Here is a 21,728-nt window from a genome sequence, read left to right as displayed (position 1 = left end):
TTGTTCTGCATACACGCAGTGTTTATGACTGGGACTCTTAACTGGCAGCAGTTACAGTGTGGTTGAACCCATACACTTCCCCAAATCCTTGAGAAGTGTGTGTGTGTGTTTAAGAACACCCAAAACTCTCTTCTGAAATGCTATATTGCAGCATCTTATGTGGCAAAATATTATCAAGAACACTTGCTTCCTCAAATAGTGTAATCTTTGGATTTAAAATAAAGTGTTTTACATATATATCATTCATTGTGTTGGTCCAGACGTGGGACTTCTGCTGTCAGAGAAACAAATAAAACAATTCTCTGTTCACTTAAGGCAATCACTCTAACCTACACAGCCAGAAACTCGTTTAGTGTTCTTGTCTGCAAAAACTGCCATTACACTTCTGAAACAATGGAAATCTTCCTCAAAGTAATGGTGGGAAACTATTGAGGAAAGAAAGATGAGGCACAGAGGTAATTTCAGAAGAGGACTTCCAGCAAATCAAAATACACTCCCCTGAACTATGAAATAAGAACACAAGCACAAGGAGAAATTTGTGCAAAATTAAAGCTTTACAGAAGTGGAAAATTCATCCTCAGGGCTGCCAGTAAAAAAACTTCAGTTGCAGTTTACACCAGGTGTGGTCTTCAGTATTAACCATTTTCTGTGGATCAGCCACGAGTTTGACATTCCTACATCAGAGGCCAGCGATGAAGAACAAAAGGGGAATGAAAGAGGTTAACACCACAAAACAAAACAAAAAAACCCAAAAGAAGTAACTGCCTAAATACAGATAAAGATATATTTCCCCACTCAGTCATAGCACAGGACTCAGCCTAAATGCCAAGCTCCTTTCTCTGCCACTGCTGAGATGTCAGCTCTCCTTGCTGTTTAACAATTAAGTTCAACCAAAAGCAAGTGATGCAGAATTGGCTAAACAGGCCAGTTTAGGCAACCTTTCATACCAAAGGAAAATGAAATGTCAGAAACAGACTTCAGGCTGCTGCCAGATGGGCTAAAGAAATGGGTGAAAGACTGCAAAGCTCTGATAGCAACTGTGAAGATTGGCACGTTCAACGTGCTGCAGTGCAACACTTCCCAGGCCGTTGGCACGGCTGCCCCACATGGCCCAGCTGCCGTGCAGCGCATGAGCCACTCGCCAGTGCAGGGCTGCCTGTGCCACGCAGCCCTCCTCAACGGGCCACGCTTGCTCACAGCAAGGATGGGGGGAATTTGCAGGGAAACAGGCCCGAAGCAGTAAAAATCTAAGAAGACAAACAAGCGCAAGCCACCCAGTGCTAGCCAAGACATTGCACTAAAAGTTCAGTGGCACAACTTGTAACAAGAGAACTCGAAATTAGAGCAAAAAGACTGAGTTGTCAGTACATAGCAACAAGGCTCAGAGAAGAGGGAATGGACAAGCTGAGCTAAAAGGCTTAGGCTATCTCAAACTTAATGAGCGCCTGTGATCCACTTGGATACCTGAAACTGAAGCAGGGAATGCCTTCAATTAGTGAGAGTTCACAACAGGACTCAACGGTTCAACTTTGTTTAGATTTTTTTTTAAACCAGACTGTCTACATCGTTGTTAACTGACACTACTCAAAAGGCACAGTACGCTGCAATTCCAGCTGCAGAGCAAGCAGAGAAACAGGCAATGCAGGCCAGAGAGAGAAAGTAAGGTTTAAAAATAAATTTTAAAAGAATATTTTGGGAGGATTTTTTCTTGTCTTGGCCGTGGCACACGGTCACACAAACAGTGGGATCTATACAACAGATTGTTTTTTTGCTGTTGGCTGTCCCAACTCACCCTCCCCTGCCGCAGCTCCGGTGCTTTTGTGACTCTGGGCTGAACTGCTTCTGTGTTAAGTCAGCAGAAAACTAAGCCAACAAGAAGGGCAATAGGCTTCTGCCAGGATGTCATGCAAAAACAGTTGAGCACAGGCTGAGAAAGGAGACAGGCTTAGCTGCTCTGCCAATGCAGGCTCAGCCTGATTAGCTAGTGCATCCACAGTAGCTTTACTGGCACTTTAAAGCTCCAAATGAGGCTACAATATTATAAATATTTATTTCAGCAAAATCACCATCTTATGTGGCATTATCTCCTCTTCCCCCTGTCACACTTATAACCATTTTCCCAGCCACTGTCCGTGAGGGGAAGGAAGGGGATTTTTTTGTTGTAGTTGTTTTTAATCAAGACCAACTCTCCAGTTTAGTTTATCACGTGGCTCTATAAACAGGTGTGCTGGCAAGTGAGGGGTTGAACAGGGCTGGGAACAAGCAGCTGGAGGAAGGAGGCTGCTTAAGTCAGAACACAAAATAAAAAATATCTATATTTGTGAAACTGTGGTGCAAGTTCAGGCCATGCTGTTCTCCTTAGTACTGTCTACACACTTAGCAGGAGGTTCTGCTGTAAAATAACTATGCCTCAAGTAAAAAATAAAATAATAAATAATATATATAAACAAAATAATATATATATTATAATATATAAAATAAATATAAAAATTTAAAAGGTATAAATATTACATATATTATATATATCATCATCCCATCTCACAGTGAATGAGCTAATGTACGTACATTAAGATATTTATCCTACTATACAGGAAATTAATTTAATTGCAGACCCTGTCACAGATTTCTCATGCTCCTGCTTTGGATGCAGCTGCACAAGGCTGAGAGCCAATCTCATAGCTCACGGTCCCTAAAATGCCTCTGCCGGCCACGCAGTTCTGCCACTTACCTTATGCTATGTCCAGCACCTCTTGGACTCTTTCATGAGCTTATGTAACTAACCTACATGGCAAAACATGAACTGCAATCACTCATACAAGAATCTAATGAGTGCCAGATCCAATAGGAGGAAAGGATGAACTGCATGAGAACAGTGGCAAAAGAGAAACGTGGAGCAGTGAAAATTTTTACTTTGAGTAACTCAACTTGTACAGCTAGATACAGAACTGCAGCACAGCTGTCCTGCATTCCTACTGCCTGAATTAACTACAGGATCAGCTTTGCCCACTGAGTTTCAACAGCAGTACAGGGTTCAGGCACACACCACACCACAGTATGCAGTGGACTTTCTTGCTAACTGCTTTGCTGTGTAGCTTCACAAGGCATTGGACTCTCTGCCTGTATGGACATGACCGCAGTGTGGACTGGTGTACACTTTGTAGCTGTGATTTTAGGCTTCAGTTGTGCAGGGTAGGATAGGAGAGTATTTAATAAACCCATAAGTGCTACATGTCATCATTGCCCATGTGCTCTGACTAGTTACCAGAAACAATGTATTTCTTTAAAACATAAAGCTTATGGTAATTACAAGCATTAGAACAACCATTTACACTTGTGACTACCTGCAAAGTTTATTTAAGTAGGCCACTTTGAAGCCAGTTTCACAGAGATTTGTGTTCTGTAGAATAAAGTCTGAACAGGAGCCTTTAGCTGGCAACACACAAAGGTTTTCCTCTATTGCAGCTAAAGCGCTTTGTCTCCCAACAGAGAAACTGGGGCCAAAGACGAACAAAGCAAAAAAAGAGTGTTAAAGACAAACAGGTGGATAAGACCAAAAAACCCCCATGAAATCCAAGGATATGCTCTCAGTGCCTGAGGGAAGCACTGAATGGAGGGGAATCCAAATCCAAGGCGATACTTTTTGGGTCCCAAAACGTGGATCAAGACTCGAGACTGCTGCCAACCTACGTCCATTCAGATGATACAAAACAGACTTCCCACTTGAGAAGGTTGCTCACTGCAGAAACAAAGTCGCTTCACTCAGCCTATGAAAAATATTAGTTACCCTAAATGCTTTGCTCTTCATTCCACAAAGCCGTATAACAACAAACACGGCTTAATGAAATACCGATTCTATTATCATTAAATAAACGTATTCTGAACACAAAATGTTCTTACTTTGAATTGATGTTTGATTATTAGAGGGAAATGAACAGACTCTTCAGCTGTACAACAGTTAACACTGGAGAAAACAACCCTTTTGCTTGACACGATCATGCATTTTTACAAAGAAAATACAAACACACAACACATGCCCAGACTACCCTGAAAAACTCATGTTTCACCACCTTAACTCCAACGCTTTATTTTCTTACACAGGTCAGCATTTCCCTAGTTACTCCTACCTAAACATAAGAAGTGAGAGCAGAATACTGAATCAAACTTCTCCCAAGGATGCTCTTGCTAACGAAGTATTACATGCAAATGTCCAATAACCTTTGCAAATTATATTGAATCAGAAGGGCAGAGGTTAGCAAAACTGATTCTAGGAATTAATGTTGTTAATAATACTTCTAATAAGGATCTAAAAATCATTGTGTGCACTTTGCTGCTCCATTTGATAAAAAAAAAGAAGGATGAAGAACATTTCTTCCAGGCACAGAATGCTTAGGGAGATCAGAAACTTACTTCTATAAAGATGAACAAGCAAAAATGAGAAAACAGAATATCAATAAATATTCTTTAAAAATAAGAAAGCCCTCAAGATAATGGAATACACATAAATAGAATTTCTACCTCTTCAAGCTTTTTGTTGTTATTCAGAGAATACCGAAGTGACATACTTCTTTAGTTTTTTTTTTTCAAAGTCAGTATGATCTACAACAGGTTTCAATCCTTTTTTTACTGGTATTAATTTTTGTTACTTTTAAAGATTTCTGTAAGAAGACATCCCTCTGTCTTCTTGTTCACTAGTCAAAAACTTTGTACACGAAATGTTTCTATTCTCTATGTGTAAATATATGTTGATTCATATAATAACAAAAAGTACATACACTCTGTAACAATGCAAACATCTCCCCCATTCTCACTACCAATGAATTTAAAATAAGCAATTTGGTTCTCTGTATGATTTACAGGAATATGTAGGTATGACATAAACTCATATGTACATGTTTCTCAGCTAGTTCAAGGACACTAGCATAAAGAAACCTCATGTTTCACATTACTGCAGGTTGTTCCACAGGCACACAAAGTTCAACTTTGGGATTAATGTAAGTCAACTTGGGTGTTCAGGACACAGAGGAGAACGGCTGCAGTAGTGCAAAGGCATTACTACTGCAAAGTAGCAACACGCCTTTCATTTTATTAATTCTAAAGTTTAAACACACACAATTTTTATAAAAACTAGTTCACCATTCAGCCACAAGTTTATTTTGCTTGTGACCATAACAGTAAGGTCTACGTGTCTATTGTTGCTTGTGCAGGCTGAATTCTTAATATAGAGTCCACCTACTCACATGCTTTCACGGGAATAAGAGGGCCTCTTGGTGAGGTTTTACAATGCAGCTGGACCAACCTAATGGCTCACTGCCACCAAAATAAGGCAGTTTTACTCTTTCTTCTACCACCTTCCCTCTGCTGTGCCTCTGCACTGGCTCAGGGACATCTGACCCCTGATTTGGCTGAGTTTGCTCAATTGGCAGAGAAATAATTCAGCAGGAAAAAGGAATGGTTTCTGTCTGTTTATGAAGAGAGGTCAGATGAATACTAACACAAGGAACTACAGGACACTTCTTTCAATCCAGTCATTTAACTGGATGGTTCAGCCATCTTGTGGAATCTCAAACATGGTGATGGGAACACTTGAGACAAAGGGCAGGGTGAGAGGGGAAGTTTTTTTACATGATCACTTTAAGATTATTTAAGATTATTATTAATATTAGCATAAAATGAAGAAGCATTCTTACCTTTCATCGCTATTTTATCCGTTCACTTACATCACTGTTTGCCAACTTACCAACAAACTATAATAAAATAAATAAAATAATTGCTTACCTACAAATCCTTTCTCTCCAACTAATTTAAGGGCAATTTTATCTGCCAAAACAGAAGAATTTCCGTGTGCAATGTTAGCAAAAGGTCCAGCGTGAACAAATACTGGTGTTCCCTGAATGATAAAAAACATATATCATTAATTTAATGGATAGGTAAGAACACAAGCTCAATACTCTTGCAGACTAATCGAGATTATATATAAACCAAAAGCACACATAATGAGTAAGCACTGTTAGATAATTCGTGGGGTCTTAGGTACATCTTAGGTGCTTAAGATCCCATTCACTGACAGACCTAGATGTCAGAATCTGCTTCATTCATAGAAAGGTAACGAACAGCAGTGCAACCTGTGGGTAACTTACATAACTTCTTGCCCGATCTTGCACTAGTGTTTCAGATTTCCACTGCCCTAATGCTGTGGCATGCTATTCTGGCACATGTAGTACAATCAGCACTAAGTGCATCACCGCAGACAGTACACAAACAGAGCTCAACTCCTGCCCTACTCCATCCCTTACTGCTCCTGTTTTCCTTACTGACTGTAATTGCCATTCCTGTGCAGGCAAAGGAGCCAGTGGAAGCAATGAGGGACCCAAGTCAATGGTTAACGAGCTGGAGAGGGAGAAGGGAAGGGACATGGCTGGGGTGCAGTGGGGATGCTGACACACAATAGAAAAAAGCATTCACCACTGCTGGCTGAGTGCTTGGGAGCCCTGCACGCAGAGCCGAACTCCCCTACCCCAGACACCACACAAATACACAAGGAAAGCAGACTCTGTAGCAGGGATCAATCTAAAACAGCAAAAGGAAAGGGAAGGAGTAAGCAAATTAACTAGGTATAGAGAAATTTGTCAGATAGCAAGCAATTCTCAGCTTCCCTGTTACTTTTTTGGCAGGCATCCCAAGGAAAGGAGACATTAGAAAATCAGCATCTACAGAAAGCGATTAGGATTAGGTGAGATATATTAACTGCTCTTTTCTCCAAGTCAGAATACACAATCAGACAGAAGGATGACACTTCAGCTGTTTTACTATAAAACACTTAGGTAAACAACCGCCCATTGTTGTGTTAATGCTTTTAAAAATGCCCAGCTGGTTAAAGAAAAGGTAAGCAGCCAACTTCAGATTATCTCTATCAATGTTCTTCACACATTCTGTATTAGGAGCTACTGCCAACCTGCAAAATTTCAGACAAGCTGCTGAGCAATCTTCCTCAATTTTTGACCAGAAACACCAATTAAGGAGGACAGTGTTCCGTGGATCAGCTTCAGGCCACATCCAATAGCCCCATGAACCACAACTTAGAAACTATTAACCATGTAATAAAAGCTGGTTGTTCCACCCCCCACCAGTGTCTTAAGAAAACAACCTACATAGACAAAAAAATGTCCATGTTTTCCATAAACCACCAGAACAATTGGATTACATTAGCAAAATACTTGTTACTATAGAAAACAGATTTTCCTGTTTCAGTAACGCTGAATACAAATCATATACACACCATCAACAACAAGCATCTATTCTTATTGCTTCCTTTAGAAGTAATTATACGTAATTAATTGTTTCATTCAGAGCAAAGACAAGTAACTTTTTAGCCACTGCAACATTAAACTTCAGGTTTCTTCTAATAAAACAGGGATTTATTTTTTTTTTTTTAGATTAAGAGTGGAAAAAGGAGAATATGCATACATATGGGCAGGGGATATTCTCCAAAAACTAGACAATTAAGCTACAACCCAAAGACAACTCTGCGTCATACACATTAGAGAAGAAACAGGAGCAGAAAAAATAAATAAACCAGAAATCACACCCTGTAACAAGAGGAATGATGTAGATTATTATCATCATAACACACTGACTTCATAGTGTTTACTTGGGGTTAATTTTTTTCCTGTTTTCTATCTGCTAATGACCACATACTGCAATATTAATTGGGATTTTACATATTTATGCAAAAATTTAACTTGAACTATGTACACTTTCAAAGCTTCTTATAATATTTGGGCATCAGTCTAATGGGAGGTGCTGTGCAAAATAAAAGATTATCCCTATCCCAAAGAGCTTATAACTTATACAAAATAAAATGCAAACCACTTCTACCAATCGAAGTTTAAATTTTACTTCCTCAAGTTTTACTTCTATTTTAATCCCATATTTACCCTCCTGGCATTCAAATAAATAAGACTGCACTTTTCGGCTACTAGATTGAAACCCATGGGATTTATTCTGCTTTGTGTTTAATTACTCTCTAAATTTAATTTTACTCTTTTAAGCCCTTAATTTCTTGTGGCAAGCAAGTACAGGGCTTCTCTCATTAGAGCCCAGCGCACACATGGGCAGATGCAATACACAGAAGCACAAACATGGCCAGTGAGAGGGTAGCCCAGTCCATACGGTGGCAGCTATGCACAGAGCGGGGCAGGTCTCCCACAATATTCCGTGTGCAATTGTGCTTCCAAGAGTTCATCCACATACCATGGATAGGAAGGAAACTTGGAGCGTGGGATCCAACATCCAGAATATTGGTAGCAAAGAGGCCCTTTGCCACTAACTTGAAATCCAAACCCACTACTAAACCACTGGCATGGACAGACGCTCCCCTGGAGCTCTGAAATCCACCAGAAGAAAAGGGAGAGTTATTTGAATGGTCTTTTTACAAGGGCAACCCTGGAAGAAAAATACAGTCTAGGTACAGAAGGGAGTGAACTCCAGCAGAACCTCGGGAGCCTCAGGCACACCCTGGAACACGGACAACAATGTCTTCTGGGGCCAGCTTCAGTAACTCTGTGTCAGCCCATCCTTCCCACTCTGCAGAGTGCCACTTATTTTCGTTACATTCTTAATAAACTACGTGGAGAAATAAACAGTGGCCCAGGGATGCACTCTGCTGACTGTTTTCAATACAGGAAATTTTATTATCCAAGTTTTAGTAATAGAAAATAAACCCAGAATGTCAATAAATATTTGAAGTTAGCTGGCCCCTAGAAGGATGTTTATAATACTTATTATCATCCTCCCCTCATTTTTACTGTAAGTGGCACTTCAAATGTAATAAGAGCAGATCATCCCAGAGCAGCCAGCCTGCAACTACAAAGAGTTGTCCCATAGAGCAGCTGCTCTGTTACACATGGTATAAATAAATGCTAAACATTAAGGGATCAGCTCATGAGGGAACAAATCTGTCATGACAAACATGGGTAAACGCTATGAAGTAATTACGTACATTTCAAACAAAGTAATCTCAATTCTACAGCACAGGATGTAAGTTCTGCTGAAGCCTACAGTTATTGTAGGTGGAGTGTCCCACGTTTCCCATTTTGAGATTTTACTGTCATTCCTGCATATGAAACACTGTCAATCACTAATGCCTTGAGGCAGCATTTCTGGTGACTGAGTAGCAGGGTTGTGATGGAAATCAATCCACCAAGAAACCACTTTAAAACCCAGCAAATTAAAATACACACATCAATTCACGTATGAAAAAAAGCACTGACACAAGTTGCCAGTTCAGTTCCATGCAGGACTGGCATTCAGTCATTTTTGATTTATGAACTTCTCAACCTCTTCTCCAGTGCACGCAGACGCTCATATAAAGCTGGTGCAAATCTACCAAGTAGGTTGTTGTTCTCCCCTATCACATGCCCTTAGAAGCAACGCCTCAGACCTCCACAACTTAACCCAATACCTATCTACAGGCTCTTCACCAGATCACAGAGGAGTGCAGGTATCTCTGCAATGAATACTTTCAGCTGCTGCTAACCACAGGCACTATCACTTACAAATTATGCCAAATTAACCGTCAGTATCAGCTCGAAGTCACTCAGCTAGTCTCCTGTTCCACCTCCTCAGGCAGTCTTTTTGCCATTGCCTAATACCAAAGTGATCTGGAAGACGTGCTTTGGTGAACAGTTTCATCCCTACTTGCAGGACAGGTTCACAGCACAGTCTGAGCTGCATTTGTGTTCTGTTTAATGATATTATTCTGGTTTTTACCCCACCAGTGTGCTGTAGACACTGGATGTCCCTGTCACAGGATCATTTCTGATGTTACTGTTGTCAAGTCGTGGTGCTGCTGCTAAAGATCTTTACACTTGTATTGAGAACTTGCTCTCCCTGAAGGCATTAGGATTATGTTGCCCAATTACTATTGGTAACCTCTTAGGGAACTTAAGAGGTCCCTCTTCTTTTGGATGCTACTTACTAGGCTTATTTCAAGTTCTCCTAATTTCTGGTTTGCAAGAAGAAAGACTCGCAACTCACACACTCATCAAACATGTGGTTCCCTAGCAGAAGAGATGTTATTACATCCACCACCTCAGGGTACACTAGGATTAGCTTGTCTTAAAATCTGTCATGCTGGAGGGCTCCAAACTCACAGGTGGGTCACTGTGCTGCATTCAAGTGTACAGGGCAAAATACCTTCCTTGCTCCCCTCCTTTTTTTTTGGGAAAGCTGAAGCTATCAAAATTTGCACCTCTTAAAGCTATTAAAATTAGCACCTCTTAAAGCTATTAATGAGGAATAATTAAAGATAATAAAAGGTATTTATTCACAAAATGGGACATGACACAAGCTTGAGGCTCAAGAACAGCAACAACAGCATGGGCAGTAACAGAGCAGGCCACTGCATCTCTACACAAGAGCAATGACACTGCACAAGGGGTACACATGAGCCAAAGCGCAGCACTATCTTGGAAAAGATTTAGACAAGCTGGAGATTTCCATTCTTGGATGGGTGACTCATATTAGCCTGCAGGCCAACAGGTATTCAAAGGGTCACAAAAGTTTTTGAGACTCAAATGGCAGGAGTGGAGCATGAAGCAGTCTTCTGAGCTGCTTGAGTTTGGTGTTTTAAAAATAACTTTGTAAGAAGAATTTTTGAGAAAAATATCATTGGGTACTGTGGTCAGGGTCCTCCTCACAAGCAATAGTGTTTGATGAAAGCTGGCAGATGTTTCAGCCATAGCATAGATGAGACTAGAAAAGAATACCACATAAAAGGCAGGATTTTTATTGCATAGAAATGCGAATATAATGAAATACAGTGGAAAAAAAAAAAGGCATGCAAGGCCCAGAACCAAATGCCTATCTATCAAAAGAAACTCTTCTGACATTTATAATCATCTTTTAGAATACTACAACAAAATCACATTATTTTCTTACAGATATGCAAAATGCAAAGAGTGACGCAGACTAAACACTCAGAATCAAAGCTACCTTGTCACTGATGCTTAATGCACACAATGTTATCCAAGTGGCGATTTAATACACAGTTCTGGCCATGACATTCTTGATCCTACGTGACCTCCAGTTTCTGCTATTGCATGTTATATTAAATTCTGACACACACACATATCCTTCATAGAGCCACATGAAAGAACGGATGTTCATTGCAGGAGAAAATAATTAAGATGGCTATAGTAAAATAATATAGACTTAAATTCTATTTTTCTAATATTCCCTGAGAGTAGGAAGCTGTCCCTATCCAAACACAAAAGCAAAAAACATAGTTATCACTTTGACATGCTGCAGGAAATGAGACGTTTTGACCAACTGGGGATTGCAGTGGTATCTTTCTACATTCTTCAACTTTCCACCATACCAGGAACTGTTGTGAAATATTCCAGCTATGTAATTTTGATGGTCAAACTTGCAATAATATATATTAATTTTTCTCCAAATGCGTTTGTTTTCAAAATGGCTTCATGATTTCCCCATTTTTCTTGCTCCCTCTCTCCATGAATATTGCTCATCATTCAGCTTACTATTGAAAAGGCAATACTAGGCTGCCCAGTCACAAAGCCAGGTTGTACTAATTCTGTGTTCTTTGAGCTGTTGGAAGAAAGCTCACTCAAGCAAGTGTAAAATATTCCTCTCATAGACCAGCAAAGCTTCATTTAGTCCCTGAAGGTATTATGGCAAGACAGGGTGGCTGTAAGCCATCTTTTACAAAAGTGTAAACAGGCAAAAAGACCCTCCTGTGTTTCTGAACAGCACAAACTATAATACAGAATAGAATGGCCTCAGTGAAGCATCTAGTTTCCACTCAAAATGCTGGACTGTGGGGATCATCATGGGAACATACATATAAAGGAAACTTCCCTAGAAGAGCAAGATGGGAAACAGAAGGAAGTCTATGACTCAGAAGCCCAACCTACCTGCCAGTGTGCTCAGAAGCAGTTCAACAGTGCACTGCAGCTTGTTTGCAACACTAGGCAAAATTATGACTCAAGTCAGAATCTCAAAGAAAGGAAATAAAAAACACCAAAACGTATAAATACAGATAGTTGATTAATTAACATACACAAATGAACATTTGATAAAATGCCTTTATGGATTTGACCCTGGTTTGAACCTTGAAAGGTAAGTGCGGTCACTGGAGAGAAGCACGACAAGCACAATACAGAATTTGAAAGCCGGAGGAGGGTAGACATCATAAGCCATACTCACCTCTAATGTCTGCATTAGTGTGGGCTTAATTGCATCTTTCATCAAAACTGCCAAAGCACCTGTTACTCCCTAAAAAACAAGAGTCCACATTTTAAGGAAGACAGTTCTAAGGTGCAACATTTCTGAGTCAAACTTAAGCTTACAGTTAAAACAAGAAAAAGAAAGTTTGCTCATAAACCACAATGGATAAGCAGTGTTACATTGTTGCATAAAGAATTTTTTTAGATGTTACCTCAAGACTTCCAACATACTGTATTTACAGAGTGTGCCAGAAATAGTAACGATTTTGCTCTGAATTCACTTAAAAGGCAGCAGGTAAATATTCTTCCTAATTCATGGAGAGACCAGAGACAGTTATTAAGTGATCAGCATGAGGGTGTTCATGGGAACAAAAGGCGAAGCAGAAGCAAAGGCTATTGAGACATGAGAAAGCAAGAAGGCAATAACTTGTTAAAACCACCTAAAGAAATGACAGATGTATTTCTTTCATGACAGAATCAATAGCACCAATCAATAGCTAGCAACAGCCAGAAAGGGTATTTTTCAAGACTTGTACAAGTATATATGTAGTGGACACAGGATGAAAGCAGACACAGAGTTGACTAGGAGTAGATAATGAATACATCACGAGATTAAAGTTAGAAGTGCCTTGTTGTGATGATGAGAGGATGAAATGAGCTGAGTGAATTGATGCATTTTAGTTGTAAGAAAATCTTACTCCTCCCTAAAAATTTCGTTGGATATTAAGTATAAATTTCACACTGAATTTAAAATAAAAAAAATTCATGACATCCCTCTACATAAAAATGAATGCCCATTTTAGAAAAAAAAAAAGTCTACAGAGTATGCACACCACTATCAGACTATATGTAGAGTGCTATCTAGACACCACAAGCATATATTCTGATTCATTCCTAAATTACTTTGATTTTGAGAAGAGTATGTGCTTTGTTTTGAAAGAATTAGATCACAGATAGAAAAAAAAATCCAGTAGAGAACACAAAAAATGAATTTCATACATTATTGTATTGAAAAGAAACATTAAAGCAAAATAAAAATACTAGCTGCTGTGAACTGCTTAAAATGAAGGCTGAAAAGCATGGACACATTATCTGAGTAGGCTATTATCCCAATGACAGACAGATAAGAAAACATAAAAGTACGTGGTCATTACATAAGTACAGTATTTTATACAAATTCAAGTTTCCCCTTTCTGAGCATCACATCTGAACATAAGACTTCAGCGGAAAATGAAGCAGAATATTTGGCCTCGGATAAAAATGAATTGAAAGCAAAACAGTAAAACTGGTTTCTACTAAAGCATAGCAAGTGTTTCCTTGGAGGAGAGTGAAGAAAAGGAGAGAGAGGAGGGAAAGATGTTTCTTTGCTCTTTGCATTTTGTAAACTCCCACTATCTATAAACCCCAACAGACCCAACAAAGACATGATATGAGAAACTGGTAGCAAAACAATACAGTTTTCCCTGTTCTGAATTAGCAAAAAATAGACTTCTGTTTCTTAGTATGTTAATTTTAGAAGATTGGATCAAAACGCAAGGAAACACCAGCACACCAGTCCTCTGCCAGAATAGATGAGGCTCCATCACTTCTCTAGAAGCAGCCTGGTGCCATTTTGTACATGTACCCAACTACTCTCATTTGAATCCAAAGCTGACGGCCTAAATACAAGGAAAAGGAAAAATATGTTAAAAAGATAAATGAAATTATTGTTGCTTTTCACTCCTACAGGCTCCTTTATAGCTACAGACTGTTTTAATTGGTAAGATTATAAACTACTTATTTTAGATAAAGAACTTAAAAATTCAGAACAAATCTCAACAATGTTTCATAAAGGTTCATTTAATAAGTATCGCATAAAATTTTCTGCTGCTAGAATAAAATGTAACTTCAATACTTTATCCATAAATTAGTTTTCTTTTTAGGACCATGTAAAAATAACTGCCACTGCTATTTCCTTTGATTTCTTATATTTTAGTAATTTGTAAAAGTCTTTCTAAAGTGGGCATATTTCTTAGGATATTAAATTTTAAATCTGTTCAATATAAAAACTTGCTTTATAAAACTGATTTGATTCACTTCCAAATCTGAAGCACTTACAAAATAAAATAGCAAATACCCAGTCCCAGCTCTAAGAATTTAAAATTAAATGGAACAGATTTCAATCCTAGCAGTTTTCTTCATTAAACTCCAGTTTTTAATCCTACTAATTTATCAAAACAAATGTATTCTTTTTGCTGTTAATCACAGTGCAGAATTTGAATTCATTAAAAAAAAAAAAATCAGAGTTTGCCTGTTTTTTTCCTGCCGTTTGACCAATTCAGCAGCCAGCTAGGAGAGAATTTCTCAAACCAGATGCAGTTCCCCTTCCACTCCCAGCTGAAGGAAATTATGTTTGTCACTAGTTGCTAGCAACACAAAACTGTAACAGTTAGTTAAGCTGTTCATCCTCTGTCTCCGGAAAGCAGAACGATGCACACACACTAGTTAGGAGGCAACAGCTAATAGAAATCTGAAGGAAAAGGTTGGTTAATTTTACATTTTCTTCCTGTACTTCAGTTTTCTGTCATCATATAGCATAAGCTATTCATTGTTACACTAAAAGAGAAACAGCTGCTGATAATTTTCAAGTGCATGAGCGCTGAGATAGTTTACAATCTTACCATGTAAAAGGCAACTGTAATAGCTACGCAGCTTTCTGGAGGAAAAAAGCCAAATGCAAAACTTTACATCAGATCTCCCAGCTGGTCAATGGCAAGGTTAACTACCTGAGCAGCCACAGATCAGCCCTAATGCTCTTCTTGGGAAACCTGGCTAAGGACTGACAAGTGTTAATTCATGACAACTGTAGCCCAGCTGATTAGGGGTTTCTGTTGTCCACTTCATGCTGGATGAGACCACCAGCTCTTTCAAAGTAAGCATGCAAACAGCCATTTGCTAACCCAAGACGTGTTGACTGGAAAGAAGGCTTTGGGGGAGAAGTAAAATATAAAATAAAAACAGGACACTTTTTCTCCCCGTCCCCCTCATAGACAATAATGGCTCAAATCCTGTCTCCTTTGCTTTCTGATGGTTCTTCATCAATCTGATAAAAACAGTGAAGCAAAAATCCCAAATACTTCCTATGAATTTTAACTTTTTGGGAAACTCCATCCATATTAGATATGCATTCTGACACAACAACTCATTGTATGTGAAGCTGAAAGCAAAGAAAAAAATATGCTAAGACTCCAATTAGCACATATCATGTCTATCTGCCTTCCATGGTTCTTAAACAGGTTTGGTGTCAACAACAGTCCTTAAAAGCTAAAGAGCCAATCAAGTTTTCATATCTATCTGACATGACTCTGTCAGAATAAAGTTTGCATTCCTTCATATCCCCAGTCCTCCAAGCAGCTAGCAAAGAATTCCGACAGCTCACTCAAAGTCCTGGATCTGATTCTCAAAGCTGTTTAAGGAATCAGGATCCCATTTCCAATTCAGAGAAGGTAGATAAATTTTTTATAAAAGAATTAGAGGCTTAGACACTTACACACTAATTAAGTGAGTGAGAGCCCAAGGATCATCAGCTTTCCACTAACTCACTGTCAGAAGAAAGAAGTAGGACTCCGAATCAAACGTATATGGACACCCAACTCTCCTGAGTTCCCCCCTGGAACTGATCCCAAGTACTTCTGAAAATAATACCCCTTCCATCTATCCACCAGCCATCGGGGCAGGTATGCTCCCCAGGACAGCAAGGATCATAGGGCACAAAATAAATTACACATGTGACACAGGAAAGGTAAACTTAGATGAAAAACCAAAATACTTTCAAAGCAACTTCCAGTGGAGCAGTCTCCGAAGTCTAGCCAGAGTGGAAATGAAAGCCAGCATTAGATGACAAGGAAGGTGACTGAGAGTAACCACTGTGAAATGAATAAGGGTTACACTGATGGAAAGGCAGAGAAAAACTCTTTTCTTGATAAGAAAAATAATGAAGCACTTGTAACTTCCCTTCATTTGAAAATATAGTCTCTAATGAAATGATAATATTTTTCTGCATTATCAGTTCTGTAAAAAAAGAAACTCTAAACCGTAAGCTGAGAAGAACTGCAACCACTTGTGTTTAAAGTGAAGTATGTACACAAGGTTTCTGATGAATCAGAGAACAAAATATTCATCTGACAGATCATTTATAAAAGTAAATATGAAGCTACTTTTTTTGGTCCTGGAATTATTGAAATCTAACAGCATGGCACAGAAAGTAAGCTGAGAAGAAGTCTTATTTAAAAAAAGAGTGACATATTTATTTAATATTTTTCATAGCTGTTGAAATACTGATCTAGGGCATACATACCCATTTAATTTCACATAAAGATATGGCATGTGTCCATCAAAATTCTACTACACTGTAAAAGCCAAAAAGCAATTCAGTCTTAAAAATACTGTACAATGAGCACCACATTTTGGGAAAGGCTTCTGTATGTTCCATTACAGAGGAGATATTTAATCCACTACTCTTGTGGAAGGAGTCTCCACAATTCATGATATATTCAATTTATCTTTTTTCTGTTACTCCTAGGCTGCCTCTGCATCTGGTTTATATCTGCCAATGTGTATTTTAGGTTTTACTATTGTATTATTATAAATATCTTGCATACAAAGTCAAAATTAAGAGCAATTGTGTTGTTGTGAAGTATATTGTATGCACATCTGGAAACAAATCACAGAGAAGGGTTTAGCAGTTTTGGTTCACATAGATTCCAATGAACTAAAGACTACTGTCAAACATTTAAACTTGCATAAATTTAATCTGGGTAGTATACATAAAACATGAACCCCAGAATTTTTTTAAGTGACAGGTAGGACAGACCACCACCCATTATTCAAGTTGTGTGGTATTTCCCATGATAATGCTGCCTTTAAAATTGCAGTTCTTTGAGCTAAAATGTTCCATGTCAAGTGGCTATGACAGATTCAAGCTTTTAAACTTGATTTGGTTTTAAGAAAATTTAAGTCAAAATGATTGAACTGTTCTTGGATTCAGAGTATTCGGAAACCATGTACATGGTTTTTCCTAAGTTCAGTTGTCTTGAGATCTTTCCTTTCTGAGCTATAAAGCTTCACCTCCTCTCTGATCCTGACTCGAAAGAAGGATGAAAATTCAGGAGGAGAATGGCTTCACATCAAACCTCTTACCACATCTGAAAATTTGCTCAAGATACAAACCCTGGGAAAAAGTAAATTACAGTTCACAGATACTCATTAGTGATTGCTTAGCCCTGCCCCATCCTGCCCAGAAAGCTTTAGCTGCAATGTGCTTACAGCCTAGGGTGTAACAACTGTATCTGCAGTCTGCACCAGGCTGGACCAGCTCTGGGCCTGGACACCTGGACCACAAGCAATGATCTCTTCTCCTGGATCCTACAGGAATCCTTTTCTAACACGTTCAAGGAAGAGATACCACCTGTGCAGTCCAAATGAAGAGGGGTCAAAAGCTGGGCTTGCAGAAGCATAATAACAACACAGGCAGCACAAGCAGCAGGGGGAAGAGTAGATACTGCATTTAAAGTCTGAAAACAGTAGGTTTAGTTGCAAGCCGTTCAAACAGGCTGACCACCTGGGGAAAGAAACCAGGAACAGAGATGAAATGCCACCCAAAAGAACTGAAATTTATCTTCTTTGTACATATGAATTATGATACAGTATGGTGTTTGATTATGCATCTCCTACTATTGCTTCCAGAGGATTCAACTTTATACAGTACACATTCATAAGTGCAGTACAGTTATTCATAAGCCCTCTCCCCTCGCACAAAGTAACCAGTATTTAATTTGGTAAAGAAATCTTAGAAAGAAAACCTACTACTAATTTCCTTTTCTGGCATTCCTTAAATCCCAACACCACGGCATCTGACTTCTTCACCAATATTAATAAGTCTGCAGAAATGGACAATTGTTCCTGTCTTCAGAAGAGAAACTAGCACACACAAGGATCAAACTCAAAAGTGTTCACCAATTTTGGATGCTCAACCTGAGACAACATAAAATAATTTCTCCTGGTTCAAAGTTCTTGATGGTGTTTCACTCTTTCCATAGATATCAGCTGTTTAGCTCCTGGGTATCAAGCCAGATTAAGGAATGCACAGCTCCTCCTGTACTGTAAGAATCAGTTTCTACAGACACAGCATCACACATAAGCTTTGTCAAAAACACAAGAATAGAATCCAACTCTCTAAAAAGGCAGTTTTCTGCCTTAACCATGAAATCACCTTCCTGTTTTTCCCATAGTTCTCATCCTCACTTGTAACACACTCCGCAACAAAGGAGGTATGAGTTTCTGCACTTCACAATCATGATATGCATGCAAGTCCTCCCTGTGCATGATATGAAGAAGAGAATCTGCATAAGAAAAAGAATGCAGCAGCATAGCTGCAGATGGTCATAATACATATCCTTGACACTGTGATGAATTTTTTTTCTGGCCAGTTCTATTGTATAATATAGAACATTGCTTTAAAGAAGAATGAGAAAAACATGTTCAGCACAAGTGACACTATCAAATGATTGAGACACTAAGCAAAGGAAGATTGTTTACAAAAAGGCCAAAGAAAACCGAATTAGTAACAGACATTTTGCTGCGCACTACTTCCATTTTAGGGACTTACTGGAAAAATTTTCAAGTTCTTTGTGCACTGTTCATAATTTCAGCCTTAACATTATATTTCCACAGAGCAACTGCAGATGAAACAGACTACGGAAAAGCAACTGCTTTCATTCATCAAGCTGATTAGCATTAAGTGGTGGAAGACAGGTTAAATATTTTGGCAATATTAATATGTTAAAGTACCTTCATACAAAAGTAGCATCAAGATTAAAATCATGTATTTCACATGTAGTTTTAATTTTGACACTGAATTATTTTAAAGTTTTTGTGTATGCATTATAAGGTAACTCATTCCCCACTTCCCTCTATTTGGCAAAGACAAAGCTATGCAATTGAATTTATTCAATTTATACCAGTACTATTCAATATATTCATTAATGACTTGGATGAGGGAATAGAGTGCACTGTCAGCAAGTTCGCTAATGACACAAAACTGGGAGGAGTGGCTGACGCGCCGGAAGGCTGCGCAGCCATTCAGAGGGACCTGGACAGGCTGGAGAGTTGGGCGGGGAGAAATTTAATGAAATATAACAAGGGCAAGTGTAGAGTCCTGCATCTGGGCAAGAACAACCCCATGTACCAGTACAAGTTGGGGGCAGACCTGTTGGAGACCAGCGTAGGGGAAAGGGACCTGGGGGTCCTAGTGGACAACAGGATGACCATGAGCCAGCAGTGTGCCCTTGTGGCCAAGAAGGCCAATGGCATCCTGGGGTGTATTAGAAGGGGTGTGGTCAGCAGGTCGAGAGAGGTTCTCCTCCCTCTCTACTCTGCCCTGGTGAGGCCGCATCTGGAATATTGTGTCCAGTTCTAGGCCCCTCAGTTCAAGAAGGACAGGGAACTGCTAGAGAGAGTCCAGCGCACAAAGACGATTAAGGGAGTGGAACATCTCCCTTATGAGGAGAGGCTGAGGGAGCTGGGTCTCTTTAGCTTGGAGAAGAGGAGACTGAGGGGTGACCTCATTAATGTTTCTAAATATGTAAAGGGCAAGTGTCAAGAGGATGGAGCCAGGCTCTTCTCAGTGACATCCCTTGACAGGACAAGGGGCAACGGGTGCAAGCAAGCTGGAACACAGGAGGTTCCACTTAAATATGAGGAAAAACTTCTTTACGGTGAGGGTGACCGAACACTGGAACAGGCTGCCCAGAGAGGTTGTGGAGTCTCCTTCTCTGGAGACATTCAAAACCCGCCTGGACGCGTTCCTGTGTGATATGGTCTAGGTAATCCTGCTCCGGCAGGGGGATTGGACTAGATGATCTTTCGAGGTCCCTTCCACTCCCTAACATTCTGTGATTCTGTGATTCTGTGAAAAGTAAAATCAAAACTTCAACAGCTAGAATATTAAATGCAGTTCTTCATGTCTCCTGCATAATTGGGAGCAGTTGATTTGCTTTGAATTTTAATGATGATTGTACTTTGAAATTTTGGTACCCTTATCTTAATTTCAATCTTAAATCCAGGCAAGCTAGATACTATGTTTTCTTTTCCTTAATAAACTGGAATCCATTAAGGCTGTGAAGGTACTCCTGGCTTGTGGATTTGCTATCTTTGCTGAGAAGGTAAGATACTGGTTCCTTTGCTCATTCTAAAAACGTAGCAAGTTTGTGTAGATGTCCACTTAAAAGGGACAAACAGGTAAAAGCACATATAGTCTTTGTGATACAGGTAGTCATTGCCAGTAGGGTGGCATGAAAACACAGCTCCAAAACATATCACAGTTGCTATCAGGATATATTTAGATGACAAAAAAGCATAAAAGCAAAGCATTATCATATTTGTTGTAGTTAGGGTGTGCTGTCAATCTGCAACATATGAACTTAATTTCGCAATTAGGCTTCAGAATTCAAGTAGCGTGATGTTAGAGTAAACTAGTGCCAATCACAGTGAGCCTACTCCTGGCATACAATTGGATTGCAAGGGTTACTTGGTAGCTTCTGGCTGCACCAGAACCTGCCATACACAAACATGTATGAGCTTCCAGCCACTGTTTACTGACTCACAGCCTGATTGTAAGGGCTAGAATTTGATATAAAGGAAAGACAGATTGACTTCTTTCAGAAGCTCAAGTAAGGAATGAGGAAACAGCAACTAACTAATGAAGGTAAGGAATAAAAAGCCTTGATGATGTGAAGAGATAACCTTATCCCAAGCACTATCAGAAACGTATGAATTAAGAACAGCTTGTTTCCATTCTCATTTAGTGGTATAAGCATTCATGTGGTAACTATCATTGTAACATCTGAGCACACTTTACAAGTGCAGTAGCAAACATTACCAGCTCTCTCAAATAGGAGCCTGCACTCTGACTCCCTCCAGCCCCAATTTTTTTTGCCTTAAGAACTGCAGAAAACTATCCAAGTAGGTTATGGAGACCAGATACTTCCTGAACCAGATGTTACCAGAGAGTTGGAGAAATGAGTTCTACATCTTGTTCTCATTGTGAGCAAGTTTTGGCCCAGAAGATGATCTTTCTTCAATATCTGACTGTGCTGTTCAAAGCAAAATCCTTGGCATGCACCTGCCTTTCTAACGCTTCAAGAGGCAAAACAAATGCATCAGAGGTTATTCACAGGTCTACAGCACTGAACATACCAAATCCTCTGCTGTTACCGGTTCTCCTTTCTTGTCATTAGCCACCACCATTTTCCCCAGTCTCTCCTTCATATCTTGCAGGCTGGTGGTAAGTGCCAGGATGGCCATAATTTCACTTGCAACAGCAATATCAAACTGAGCCTGTACAATAGAAATAAGAACCATGAACCAAATCAAAGTCAGGTCAAATACTCATAGGGAGTCATCAGGAATAGACTCAGGAAAGACAGATTTCACACTGCAATTCAA

The 21,728-nt window shown here is 39.3% G+C and overlaps 1 protein-coding gene across 2 annotated transcripts in view; it reads right to left on the bottom strand.

Moving 5' to 3' along the window:
* Positions 1-21,728, bottom strand: part of MTHFD1L (methylenetetrahydrofolate dehydrogenase (NADP+ dependent) 1 like) — a 165,559-nt gene that overhangs the window by 92,207 nt on the left and 51,624 nt on the right. For both annotated transcript variants that reach the window (XM_068420859.1, XM_068420942.1), the window contains exons 18-20: positions 21,480-21,620; positions 12,226-12,294; positions 5,776-5,887 (exon numbers count right to left, since the gene is read on the bottom strand). In XM_068420859.1, coding sequence (XP_068276960.1) covers positions 5,776-5,887; positions 12,226-12,294; positions 21,480-21,620 — 322 coding nt within the window. The remainder of the gene's footprint in view (positions 1-5,775; positions 5,888-12,225; positions 12,295-21,479; positions 21,621-21,728) is intronic.

This window comes from Nyctibius grandis, chromosome 1, assembly GCF_013368605.1.
Source record: "Nyctibius grandis isolate bNycGra1 chromosome 1, bNycGra1.pri, whole genome shotgun sequence".
NCBI lineage: Eukaryota > Metazoa > Chordata > Aves > Nyctibiiformes > Nyctibiidae > Nyctibius > Nyctibius grandis.
This window is presented reverse-complemented; position numbering and strand designations above follow the sequence as displayed.